The sequence below is a fragment of the Tympanuchus pallidicinctus genome, unplaced genomic scaffold (assembly GCF_026119805.1).
Source record: "Tympanuchus pallidicinctus isolate F22 unplaced genomic scaffold, pur_lepc_1.0 scaffold15, whole genome shotgun sequence".
NCBI lineage: Eukaryota > Metazoa > Chordata > Aves > Galliformes > Phasianidae > Tympanuchus > Tympanuchus pallidicinctus.
This window is the reverse complement of record NW_026294669.1, coordinates 25,757,077-25,770,099: the sequence shown is the minus strand read 5'-3', so window position 1 is coordinate 25,770,099 and position 13,023 is coordinate 25,757,077. Positions and strand designations below refer to the sequence as shown.

Below are 13,023 nucleotides of genomic sequence, written 5' to 3'. Positions count from 1 at the left end.
CACTGATCTCAAGCTGCACGAGTGTGATAAACTCGGCCTTTGCTTTTTTTTTTTCTTTTTCTTTTCCTTTTTTTTAATGTAAAGTGCTTTAAATGGGGCTTGATACCGAAAGTGAAAGTAGTAGAAGAGTTACCTCTCGCTTCTTACGCTCCGCCTTGCAAGAGTCCCCATATTTTTTTTCCAGATTATTTAGCGAAATTCCTGGGCTGGGGCAAGGGCGGGGAGTTCCAAAAGTCCCGAGGCCGACTGTGGCGCGGCACCGGGCGGAGGGCGCTGCCCGCGTGACTCCGCACCCTGCGGGGAGGAGAAAGGGCGGCCCGGCGCTCGGCCGAACCCCGCGGAGCAGAGCCGCCCATTAGCAGCTCGTCGCGCTGGGAGGCGCGTCCCTAGGGGCTTCCATCTGTCGGCTTTGTCCCGCTTTGCAGTCCCGTTCCTGGGAATTCCGCCCCTCCTGCAGGGTGGCGCCGGCGCTGTGACTCAGCACGTGGGGCCGCGCCTGGTGGCGGGGCGCAGAGCAGGCAGCGCGGCGCACCACGCGCACAGCGGCCGGCGGGAGCGGAGGCGGGCGCGGATTTCTTTCGAAGGTAAGAAAGGAGGGTCTGGGACCGAAGGGGAACAAAAGAACGCGCCTCCTTCCCACGTTGCGCCGCTGCCCCCGGCGGCCAGTTGATTCCGTTGTTTGCGGGGCCGCGGGCTGAGCTTTGCCGTTCTTCTGCGTTCGTGGTTTTGCCTTCTTTTAAAATCGTTGTTAGGCATTGTTCCGTTCTGTGAAACGTTAGAGGAAAAAGTAATTTGATAATCTTCATCGCTTATTTTATGTGATTTTCCTTCCCTATGGATATTATGCAAAACGTAGATTGGAGCGGCAGTTCCACCACCTTTCTGCGTGCGTCGGTTTGTGCTTGTTAGTGCCCTGCTGGCCTAGCCGTGAGCCGTGGCAGACCTGGGGGGTGAGGAGGTCCTGGCCATCGAGTGTCGCTTATAAAATGCGTAAGTGCTAGAGGGCTCCAGAAATACCATAGCTGTAAACCGAGCGGGGGATTTCAAGCAACGAAGTGGTGGTGTCTCCTCTCCCAGCGTTGCTAGGAGGGAGGGCTGGGCCTTACTGTGGGCGGAAAAAGACTTCAGGACAACTGGTAAATTCAGCACAGGTTTGGTGGCTGTGAGGATATTCTGAACTCAAGCAGAAAGTGTTTGGAGTGAAGGGCATTCCAGGAGCGGCAGCAGCACGACTTGAAAACTGTTTTAAGGGTAGATGAAGGAATCTGTTCTGGGTCTTGCTTCAGTTCGATTTGCTGATGAAACAATTATGTATGCTTAGGCTATGCACGACCCTCTTCTCCTAAAGCTATGATTTATTATCAGATTTAATTCAAATAATCGGCTCCAAATTACAGATAGTCACTATTCAGTTTGAACCTGGTTTATATGGGCTTACTGGCATAGGCAGGAATCAATTTAACCTAAGTTATTCTGCTAAATTTACTTGATTAAAGCAAGAACAAGGTTTAGAAGTAGCTTGGCTAAACTGATTTGAATTGATTCCAGACCTTTTTGATAGTAACTGGTTTCTTAAATGAAGAAAGTTTCACAACATGGAGTTCAAATTGAGGAGAGATTGTAAACAATAGTTAACGAGCTATTACATTTTGAATACAGGAAAAAGTGATCTGAGGGCTAGTGTGTTTTCATGTGGTTTTTCACTCATGACAAAGGGACAGAAGAGAGTGCAGGACTCCTGGAACTTGTCAGCTCTCTTACTTGAAATGTAGATAATGCTTCTTTGTTTGCTCTGCTTCCCTGGCTTTTTTTTTTTTTTTTTTTTTTTTTTCTCCTAGGTGCTCTCTTATGTAGAAAGCTTTGCTCATCCCAACTGCCCTGAACAAAAGACTAAGAACATACCTACCTGCCTGTCTGAAGGAAGTGCCTGAAGGAAGGCACTAAAGCTCTTTCTTAAGTAAGCGTCCCTATAAAGCATTGCACAGGCAAATAATAACTGCATAAGCTACACTGAAGAAGCTAGTGCATAAAAGGATAATTGCTCTCTATTGGAAACTTCAGTAGGATTAATTTGCTTGCACAGAGGCTTTCCTGCACTAAATGCAAAAGAGTTTAGTAGAAGATAAAGGAATAAATGATTTTGCTACATTCTCCCCACTGAGAGTTACAAAGGGACTCTTCCCACCCACCAACAGTGTGAAGAAGTGAAGCTCTGAACGTTAAAGATGATACAAAGAAATAAAAGAATTTAGGTTGGAAGGGATCTCTTGAGGTCATCAAGCACAGATTTCTGATCAGCACAGGGCTGATATCAAAGTTAGACAGGGTTGTATAGAACACCTGCCTGTATGGGAACTGTTGAATCACAGTCTGAGCCTCTGATTGATCAGCTGAGGCAAGCGCTGAGCCAGCCCTGGGCGCACAGGTGAAGGCAATTCAGCAGTGTGACAGAAAGGGATGCAGCCTGGCTCCACCTCTCCTAGACCCCATTTAAGGGCTGACCCCCACTGGGGAAGGGTCTCTTTCTGGAGGTTGCTCCCTTTGGAGTTTTTCTGCAAGCGTAAGATATGTGTGAGCCTTTCTTTTGTTTTAGATTGTCTCTTTCCACCATGATAATCCTTCTAGTTATATGATCTATACAATACCAGCCTTATCATGCCACTCTGCTAATTGTATATTTGTTGATTGTACACTGCCAAATTTATCCTTTGTTGTTTTGCACTTGGAGAAGAAAGTATGTTTCGGATTGGTTTAAAAGGAAACTTCTCTTTTGCACAGAATTCAAGTCTTTCAAACCTCCTTGGATTATATCTTATTATTATTTATAGTTATGAGGATTGCTGGAGATTTGACTGTTACCAACATTTAATTTGACTTTTAGGCAGAGATCATCAGTGCCAACAACATGGAGGATGTTGACAGCTTGCAGTTTCGTCAGCTGCTCCTGCTCATTGATGAAAAACTGGGGGCTGAGGATGTAGCAGCATTAAAATTTCTCTGTACTGACTTGATCCCCTTCAGAAAACTGGAAAGCGTGCAGTCAGCAATGGACATTTTTCAGCTTCTTATGGATGAAGATTATCTGAATGAGAAAGATACTTTCCTGCTAGCTGAACTGTTATACAGAATTAAATACCACTCCCTGCTCAGTCTCCTGGGCTATACCAAGGAGAAAGTGCAAGCATGTCTGCGTGAGAAGGGAAAAGTGTCTGTGTACAGGTAAGTATGAAACGAGATTCTGCTATCTGCCATCTATAACTTTCTGTTTCCCTTTCCTTTAATTTCTTGTATTGCTTTTAGCTTTCTCCACTCTCTGTTCTACCTTTGTCTCACTGAGTCTCTCTTACAGGCAGATGCTGTATGAATTGTCAGAGAACATTACCAATGAGATGTTGCAGGAAATTGTATTCTTCCTGAGAAACCATCTTCCAAAGCGACACAGAACTATTGTATGTGGGGAGAGTGGCAAATATGCCTATGGCGGGGAGGGAAGAAGATCGGAGTGGGAGTGAAATGGGAGAAGTGTGAGAAGTCTTTGGCAGAAAAGATGCTGTGTGACTAAGCTGGTCAATGTTCATAGGGTGAGCAAGGAGGAAGCTCCCTCTCCCTGTGATGTAAAATTGACTGTTTGGATTTTATTGATAGGAGGCAAAGCAGGTGATCGTGGGATTATTTGAGACAGACAGGGCTGAAACAAATGGTTTTAAGTTCTAAAGAACAATAAATATATTTTATTGTCTTCTTTATCAGTCTGCTTTGGAGTTGCTGATTTTATTGGAAAAACAGGGTCTTTTAACTGAAAACAATGTGCAGACACTGGAGGAAGTCTTTAGAAATGTTTCACCTGATCTCCTGGAAACAGTGAACTGCTACAGAATGGCAAATGGTGAGAAATTCAGAGTTAGAGAATACACTTGCTAAAATGCAGGAAGCTCTATGAGGGTCTGGGCAACTGAACTTGAAAGATCTATGTGTGCTTTACTAGACTGGGTTTGTTCAGTATCTTCACACGCAAGTTCAGCATAACTGTCCCAAACTTGTATTACATCATTATTCCCCAGTAGGAATGTGTTTCAATACTTGAGGCTACGCAGAGCAGTCCAGCACATACGAACTGCCTGAGAAACTAAAAATCCATTTATAGTTATGCCACAGTCCTCAGTTTCTATGTGGGTAGCACTGAGTTGATGATGACTATCCTATAAAAGACGCTCTGTGATTCATAAACGTATACATCTACAAAGCAGTTGCTTGCTAGTAAGCTGGAACGGCAATGTGTGTTTGTCTGATACATGGTAACTTTAATTTTAGAATGTGTGATTGGTGTTCTCAGGGGTGTTGTACTGCAGTTTGTGACACTGCTACTCTTAATGTCCTATGGAGTGACTATAAGCATGCTGGAGAGAAGGTTCTACTTCCAACTACTTATTTTAACAATGGGAAGCAAATTCTGGGAAGTCCAAAGCTATGTTTTAAACAGGTGTGAGGGCATTCAGTACCTCCAAGGGGTCCAGTCCCATGTGCTTCCTTTGTGTGTTTCAAAATTGTTTTTTATTTTAATGCACCTTTCATTAAGTATAGATCTGCATTTGCCCTAATGTGCAGGTTCATAGGGATTTAACTAAAACGCACACGATGTCTCTCACTTATTTTCTGTTTTTCCTTTTCTTAGTGTCTCTGTCTGAGCAGGAGAATGCTCTTCCAGTCAAGGAATCTTCACCATCTTACGCTGTAGGCATCAGAGTTTCCAGTTCCCCTCAGGTACACTGGAACACATGCTGTCTGGGTCAAGGGTTTTAGTTTTTGGGGTTTGTTTTTTCTTTGCCTTCACTTTGAAACCATACTTGGTTGGCTCTCTGTTTCACTGATTCTTTCCACTTGATTTAATAAGGTGACATGCATGTTTGTTCTGCATATAAGAAATACAGCTCTATGTAGCATCAAATAGTTTCAACTGAAAAACTACTGTTGGTCGTGTGCAATTGGAGGAAAAGATAACACTAGGAGGAGAAATGTGAGAGAGAGGTATAAGAGGGCCTTCTAGAGAATGAGACATGAATTGCAGACTTCTAAAGTTTTGTCTGATCATCACAAAACTATCTATCTCCAAGGATTAACACCGTGTACTGACAACCGGTTCAAAAGGCTGCTTCTGAAGGAGTGTTCCCATTTCTCCAGCGTAGCAGTCCTTGCTCAGTTAAGTCATTTCTGCAGCTGAATGATGAAGCAGATTAAGAAACCTAACCTGCATGGCTTATGACAGATTTCTTTTTTAGGGGAGGGAGTTTTATTCCAGTTCTGAATGAGGGAAGCAATGGTCTTTTTGATGATACTTCCCAAGAAGTGCAGTCGTGGTAGACAAGAGCTGAGGAAAATGTGCTATTCAGTATCAAAAGGGCTTGCATTACTGCAGCTTTGAGCTTTGCTCTGCTTTCATGCATGACATTTGGCATGGTAAGAAAATTAATGTCAGAGTACAAAAACATAGATAGAAAAAAGAAATTATACTATCCAAGAGAATTCATAGGGGGCAGTGTCAGACTACTTTCTTTGTTTTTAGTGATTGCCCACCCCTATACTGAAAGATAATTTGAAACTGAAAAGAAAAAAATTGCTGTTTCTTTTACTTGTATGAAAAAATGTTTGTTTGCAGTTCCGTGACATTTGCAGTAAGTGAAAAAGTCTTTTGTAGTTTCATTATGCTTCCTGCTCTTAGGAATTTGGTATTTTCGTTACCTTGTTATCTGCTACTTAGAAAGCTTTGGTGTTTATTAAGCCTGTTTTGCTAAAACCACTATGAGGTGTGTGTATAATTTTATAATTTTAACATGTTCCTTCCTCCACTCAAAAAATAGGAGACCTCAATCAAATTTGTCAGTTCCAATATCCGTGGTAAGACTTTCCAAAAATACACTCAGTTTGTTACTTTTATGTTTAATATTGCATATGATTATTTACTGTAGTAAATTTCTAGCATTTGGTTTAATGCAACACACTTACCTTGCTGTCCTACCTGTAAGGGACTTTTGCTTTCTACTCAAAAAGATTTGAAGGATTTCCGCTCTTATGTAAATGGGAGAAAATTGGCAAATCCCATGCATTTTGTTAGTCATTCACTAGAAACTAACTAGCATAGTTTGTTTTTCTTTTGGAAGTGGAATAAAGATTAGTAGTAAAAAGATAGTTTGTTCTTCTTGAGAAGAAAAAACAAGTGCTCCATTTAAATATGCCTGGAAGGAATAGATCTCTGTGACTGTTTATAAAACCGTGTGTGAGACTTTAGCTCAGACTTCTTTTGCTATATAGATCATTATGTTGAAGAACCTGGGAGCCCATGGGAATCTGCTGGAAATGTGAGCTCTGTACCTGGCAGGCAAGGATTGTATTCTCTTAGTGTTTAATTGTTAAGCAATTTTTATTCTGTGCTGCCTGAAATTTAATGTGTTATTTAAAAGGACCACACCAATTCTTGTAGCCCTTTCTGCCATACCTCTGGGATCCTTATAGAGGAAATGAGAAGATGCGCTGACTTTGTCTCTCCAGTCCAGTTCTGGAATGCCAGTTCTTCTCAGACATTTGCTGAACAGCTGTTAAAATGGCAGAAAATAAAAGGTCTGAGAACAGAAATAAGCAAACAGGCAAAAATTGGTTTAGTTCCTGGCACCTTTATACACTAGAGAGAGCATAACGTGTACAGTTAATGTTTGCACATCTTCTACGGCTTCCTGGAAAAGTGAAGTTAGAAAGATTACCAGTCGAGGAAGTCACCAGGTGTTATATAGTGGAAATGGATGTTTTGAATGCATTGAGTAGCCTGAGATAGACATGAGAAGGAGGGGAGAGTTTCAGGTTCAGAAGGAAACATAAATAAATTAACAGTTGTATGGGAACTGCTGAATCACAGCCTGAACCTCTGATTGATCACCTGAGATGAGTGCTGAGTCAGTCCTGGGAGCACAGGTGAAGGCAATTCACCTGTGCTGCCGGAAGGGGTGGAGCTTGGCTCCATCTCTTCTAGACCCCATATAAGAGCTGACTACCAGTGGGGAAGGATCTCCTTCTGGAGGTCCCTCCTTTTGGAGTTTTCCAGCGAGCCCAGGACGAGGGTAAGCCCTTCATCTATTCTTTTTTGGTGTAATAACCTGCTTAGCCAAACTCTCTTGTATATTTCTTAATTATAACATCTGTATATTCATTGACTATATGGCAATAAATTACAATTTGGATCAGATCTCTAAAGGATTATGTGCAAATAACAGTGGCTGGTATGTATACAGCTATCTTTGAGACTCCACTACATATTGGCCTGTTAAAAAGTATCGCAGTATAACCTGTGGTTTTCCACTTTGAACTTCTTTGAATACTGTTTGAAAGTTTTGTCTCAGAGCTATTGTGAATCACTCAGGAACTGAAAGTATTATGTAATGGAAGCTTCACTAGTAAGTCACAGATTCTTCTTACAGTGCAGTTTATTTCTAAATATTTCCAGTTGAAAAATTAATTTGGCTGTTGCAGGTAGACTCTATCATTGTACCACAAATGTCTTTGTTCCCTAAAACCAGCGCAAGCAGAAGCCTTGCCTTAGGCATGAAAATACTTAAAATAACTGGAGACATGTTCAGGCATGTTGTGCCATGTAAGTGATAGTAGCTATCTCACATGGAAAGAATTATTCCTTTCAATGTATAGCCATTTTAAATATAAGAAGGGCTGTACTGTAGCTAAACTCCTTTTTGCTACATACACCAATACTAGATTAATCCTCACAAATATTTATGCTGTTTTTTCCTAGATAACAGAGTGCCTAATCTTACACAAGTCTTCTCTGAAACAAACCTGCAGCTGTCTGGAGGATTCAGTGGTGTAGAAAATGAATCCAAGGTTTGAGATAATCTCTTAAATGATTATTTGTGAATATGTAGGTATGTAAGGTCTCTATCCCTGCACTGGCATGCAACAGCATGTGAGATTTTTCTGTGTCTCGTGAAGGTGGTTGAGCAGTCTGATAATCCAGAATATTTTGGAGGGTATTCTAACCTTGGAGGTCAGGAACTTCACCATATTGAAAGACATAGTGAGGCAAAACAGGCATATTGCCTTTGGTGCTATACACACATTGTTATCTCCCTGATAGAGGCAAATCATCTGGCATAATCTTGAGTTGCAAATTTTGGAGATGGCAGCAGAATGTGCAGGTAGAAGCAGAGGCAAACATACCTTCACAGTTCTCTCCCTCTCTGGATGTGGCTTAGAAAAAGCTTCAGGGTGCCATGAAATTAATAATATTGCCTTCACACTCTACCCACTATGGAAGAAGGGTAAGAGAAGGAAAGGCAAGTGTGTTCAGTAATCATGGGCGTGTAATGCACCAGGCGTCTTGGTTCAGGGGAAAACGTGCCTTCTGTGAGGTACCTTTTTACAAGTCTTGTATGTGTTCTTTAAGCTTGCACAGCAGTGTAACCATTAATTCCCCCCATGTCTTTTTCCTTGTGATAAGCACGGATATTGAGAGAGCATGTTGCTGCATTTGTTTATGCCTTTTTAATTTCTCGAAGTTCTGTGCTATCAACTGATGTTCAGAATGCTCAAGCAAACACTGTCTGCTACTCTTGAAAGAGGTTTTGGGGTGATGTCTTGATTTCCTTCAACTATAATGCACAAAATCGGGTGTTTTTTATTGTTCTTTCCAGCTAGCAGAGAGGAACAGGAATGGTGGAACTCTAATTTTTACCTGAGGTTAAAATTAGGGATAATATTTGAAGTTTTGGTGACTTCTCAATTTTTAAAGCATTTTTTCTTAAGAGGGTGGTAATTTTTAAGTCTCAGTGAAACTGCTAGTGTGGCAGGTTTGTTCCTGTGTGAGATCTCTGTTCTCATTGCATCCCTTTCCAAAACCACCAGTAGGCACTCAACAGTCCTCACAGAATGAAATGAGGTGTCTGACATTGTCAAGATTGAGGGTAAGCCCTCTGACACTTAAAGTTATAATCTTTTCCTGACAGTGAAATACTGCTAACCCTAACGCCAATTCAGATTGCATACAGATCACCAACTCAGTTGTTAAACCCTTCTTCTGCACTTTGATGGTTTGGTGATAGTGTGCTTGAGACTTCATCCATGCCACTTCACACAAGGAGGCATTATGAGTTCCACTTTGTTGGAAATATCCTGGAGTCTTGGGCACCTCTGGTGTTCTGGTTGCCAGTTTTTAAACATGTTAAGGAAATATGATTTCTAGAGATCACACATCCGTGCTGAATAAGTTCTCTGAAGCTGTAAGCTGTTTTTCTTATGCTTTTTACAGGTGTCAACTTACAAAATGGATGGGCCACAGAGAGGAATTTGTCTTGTTATTAATAATGTTAAATTTGATGGGATTCTTCAAGAGAGAAAGGGTTCTTATAAAGATGCCTGTAAGTTCTTGAAGTAAGATTTTGGAAGGGTTGATCTCTATTTCCTCTATTTCCTTTGATTTTCCTGTATTGTCTATATTTTTTGTATGTGTTCCAGTAAATATTTTTAAACAGTAAAATTTTTGAGATATTACGTCACTTATGTATCCTTGCAGGAAGGACTAACGACTGAGTAACCACTGAGTTTTTCATAAAGTTAGATTGTTCTTTAAACATCTTGAGAATTCCTTTTTAGTTAGTTTTAATTCTTTATTATAGATATAGACTGTCATTTTATATAATGCGTAACTCCTTAAGCAAACAGTTCCATGTGTACTCTCTATTCTGTTTGTCTCTTTTTGATAGAACTCTGTAATAGTCAAAACTGCAGTTGGAAAACAACGTTCTAAGAAGGTTTCAAAAGAGATCACCTTAATTTCCATATGTAATTTTGAACTCAGTTTGTGATTGTACACTGTACAATGTCATTGTATTTTCTGAAACTTGTCTAGAAGGAATCAGTTACTGTGTTTGAGCTGATGCTACCTTTATTCCATTAATTTTTATTTGATAATAGTATATGGATGAATTTACAGAAGGATCAGCATATAATGTCTTTTACACTTAAAATTAGCTTGCACAATGACCGTAAAATGGTTTTCTACTGCCTCAATTTTTCTTTCTTATCTTTAATTACAGGGGAACTGGAGAAAGTATTCAAATGGCTTGGTCTGGATGTGAGGACTTACAAAAATCAGACATCTGATCAGATTAAAGAACTGATGCAAGCATGGCAGCGTTCAGAAGACCACAAGGATAGGGACTGTTTTGTTTGTTGCATTCTGTCTCATGGAGAGTCAGGAGCAGTCTATGGGAGAGATGGGAAGCTTGTATCAATCCGCACTATCATGACCTACTTCACTGCCAAACAATGTCCACAGTTGACTGAAAAACCCAAACTATTCTTTATCCAAGCATGCCAGGGTAAAGAGATACAGCGTCCTGTCTATGTTGAAACTGATGCACGAGTTCCTGACTTCTCTTCTGTACAACAGAGCATTTCTCCTTCTGAAAGTATTCCTGAAGAGGCTGATTTCCTTCTAGGCATGGCCACAATTGATGGATATGCTTCTTTCCGACATGTTCAAGAGGGTACTTGGTATATTCAGGCCTTGTGCAGCAAGCTACAGTCGTTGGTACCGAGGTAAATAATTATTTAGGTAGCTTTTATGAAAAAATGGGAGGAATTTCCCCTTCTTTTATTTTTCTCTGAAGGCAAACTCAAGTAGTAACATTAATCCATGCTCTGAAATAGGCAAAATCAGTGAAACTACTGGTTTGATAATTCATCTTTGATAAATTTACATTAACACCAGTAGTAGCTTAGTGTCAATCAGGTCACTGTGAAGTTTATTGGGGAACTACCCCTCAAAAAAAAAAAAAAAAAAAAAAACAAACACCTAAAAACCTCTGAACTTCCAATCTCTGTTATATTAGATGAAGCTATCCGTTTCTTTAGTGGATTTAGATGAAAATATTTTGTTCCCTTCTCTTTCATTACTGAATGTTAGTCATAGAATTATAGAATGGCTTGGATTGAAAGGGACCTCAAAATCATGAAGTTCCAATCCCCTGCCATAGGCAGGGTTGCCAGCCAATAGATCAAGCACGAGAAGTCAAAGAGAGAAAAAGTTTTGTATTTCTAGTATGACTCAAGTGAATATCAAAAGAAGGGGAATTTGGAAAAAAGGGTGTGCTTTGTTTTACCTTTTTTTGGCTTTAAGTGTTTATACTGTAGCTTCTAGATTATCTGAGAGGCGTTACATGGACAAACTGTACCATCTGCTCATTAATAAGTCACTTTTTATTTTTGTTTTCTTTTTGGCTGCAGGGGTGAAGATATTTTGTCCATCCTTACGGAAGTTAATGAAGATGTTAGCAAGCGTGTTGACCGTTGTGGGACAAGGAAGCAAATGCCGCAGCCAGCATATACCTTAAGAAGAAAACTTATATTCCCAATACCTAGAGACCCTCCTCCTTCACAGTGACATTGAGACTTTTTTAATACATCCTTTTGTCAGTATGTCTCTCTAAATGCAATTCACAACATTTTTTAAGGTAGTTACTGACTCCTCAGGAACTGTTGGTGTCAAGGCAAGGCCTCTCTTTTTTTTTTTTTTTCTTCCAGAGAAACTTTGAAGCTGAGTTGGAAGAGATGCAGTTAACACAATCACTGTGCCAGCTATTTACATCATCTGTATATTCAGAATTTTCAAGGATGGGAGAAGCAAGTTTCTATGATGTTAAGCATTTTTATCTAAATAAGGATGTTAACAGTCTGGTTTAGACTCATAAAATTTTATTTTGCATACTAATAATGCTTAAACCTACTTCTAAAACCATAAGCTGTGTTCATGGAGAAAGGCAAAGGTAGGAATGAGGAAGAGAAAGTTCGAGTAGAAGGTGGAGGAGAATTTTTTCTTTCATTCCTAACTTAGATCACTTATAACTACTGAAAATCACTTCATTTTTTTTTTTTTTTTTTTTTTTGCTGTACACACTGATACCCTCTAATAGCTAACATCAACTCGCATACAGGATGTTTCCAAGACTCAGTATAGACAAAATGCTACAGTATTCCCTCTGTGAAACCTTGTTAACCCTCATTTCCACAGGCAAGTTAGCGTGGAACAGCTGAGCACTACGAAATGATAATATTCAGCATTGTATCTGCATACATTGATCAGTCTGATTAACTGGAAACATTAAATTTTCTGATTTCTTATTTTAAGATACAAAATGCATTCATATGGGACAGAAGGCTCTTTATTAAGCTTCTAGCAGAGTATGTTTTAGAGTTAACCAAAATAAGGTGATGTTATTTTGTTAGAGGTGTTTACTATGTGTATCTGTGTCCTTCCTGTTTGTTGCTGAGTTTAATTTATACTTCTTTTTAAGAACATGGGAGTGGGGGAAGAAAGTAGTAATAAAAATTTTGTACAGGGCTAAAGCTTATCATTGCTTCTGCTTGCCTACCTGTAGAATAGCATGGAATGGAATAATTCAGATGAAAGAGGCCTTTGAAGATCAACTTGTCCAACTGCCTGACTACTTCAAGGCAAATCAAAAGATAACGCGTGTAATTGAGGGCATTTAGCATTATCCAAATGCCTCTTAGACACTGACAGGCATGGGGCATCTCTAGGAAGCCCCTTCCAGTACTTGACCATCCTCATGGTAAAGAAATTTTTCCTAATATTCCGTTTGAACCTACTCTGGCACAGATTTCTGCCATTCCTTTGTGTTATATCCTTGTTGGGTCTCATCAATTGATGGGATTTTTACTACTTCAGGACTTAAACTGAAAGTGAAGCTTAGTTTATTTCAACAAAACAGTGATTATTATCTATAATTACTAGCTGTAAAATAGCTCAAGACTTGGGGTGTAAATGTGAGAGAGCATGGAGTGATGCTCTTGGAACCAATTTTTGCTTGCAGTATACATGATTTTTGTATCACTCAAAACATTAAAATGCAGTCAATCTGCCAAAACATCTTTTACTTTTCGTCGTTATGAATTGAACTATATTCTAAGTCAATTCATGACTGCATTCTAAGGCTTCTGAATTAG

General features: G+C 40.0%; 2 protein-coding genes across 4 annotated transcripts in view; one reads left to right on the top strand and one right to left on the bottom strand.

Annotated features, from left to right (window-relative positions):
• The first annotated feature begins 457 nt into the window (after nucleotides 1-457).
• LOC128077294 (caspase-10-like) lies at nucleotides 458-12,407 on the top strand. Of its 3 annotated transcripts, XM_052676324.1 has the most exons (12): nucleotides 458-584; nucleotides 1,839-1,957; nucleotides 2,882-3,219; nucleotides 3,350-3,449; nucleotides 3,751-3,886; nucleotides 4,673-4,761; nucleotides 5,856-5,892; nucleotides 6,307-6,378; nucleotides 7,793-7,881; nucleotides 9,305-9,413; nucleotides 10,092-10,596; nucleotides 11,284-12,407. In XM_052676324.1, the coding sequence occupies exons 3-12, from the start codon at nucleotides 2,906-2,908 to the stop codon at nucleotides 11,438-11,440; spliced, it is 1,608 nt and encodes a 535-aa protein (XP_052532284.1). In that variant the 5' UTR covers nucleotides 458-584; nucleotides 1,839-1,957; nucleotides 2,882-2,905; the 3' UTR covers nucleotides 11,441-12,407. The 3 variants fall into 3 exon arrangements, with proteins under 3 accessions (XP_052532284.1, XP_052532285.1, XP_052532283.1); XM_052676325.1 differs by lacking the exon at nucleotides 1,839-1,957 and having other exon boundaries at nucleotides 461-584; XM_052676323.1 differs by lacking the exons at nucleotides 458-584; nucleotides 1,839-1,957 and adding an exon at nucleotides 2,443-2,571.
• The window catches only part of TRAK2 (trafficking kinesin protein 2), a 64,306-nt gene continuing 57,700 nt past the window's right edge, over nucleotides 6,418-13,023 (bottom strand). The window contains exon 20 of the transcript XR_008204917.1: nucleotides 6,418-6,587. The gene's annotated coding sequence lies outside the window, so the exon portion shown is untranslated. The remainder of the gene's footprint in view (nucleotides 6,588-13,023) is intronic.

What these genes read in the sequence shown, in the direction of transcription:
- LOC128077294 (XM_052676323.1), top strand. Translation starts at nt 2,458, where the DNA reads ATGCAGCCTGGCTCCACCTCTCCTAGACCCCATTTAAGGGCTGACCCC. An exon ending in GGAAAAGTGTCTGTGTACAG is followed by an intron (nt 3,220 to 3,349) that starts GTAAGTATGAAA and finishes TCTCTCTTACAG; the next exon opens with GCAGATGCTGTATGAATTGT. An exon ending in CAAAGCGACACAGAACTATT is followed by an intron (nt 3,450 to 3,750) that starts GTATGTGGGGAG and finishes CTTCTTTATCAG; the next exon opens with TCTGCTTTGGAGTTGCTGAT.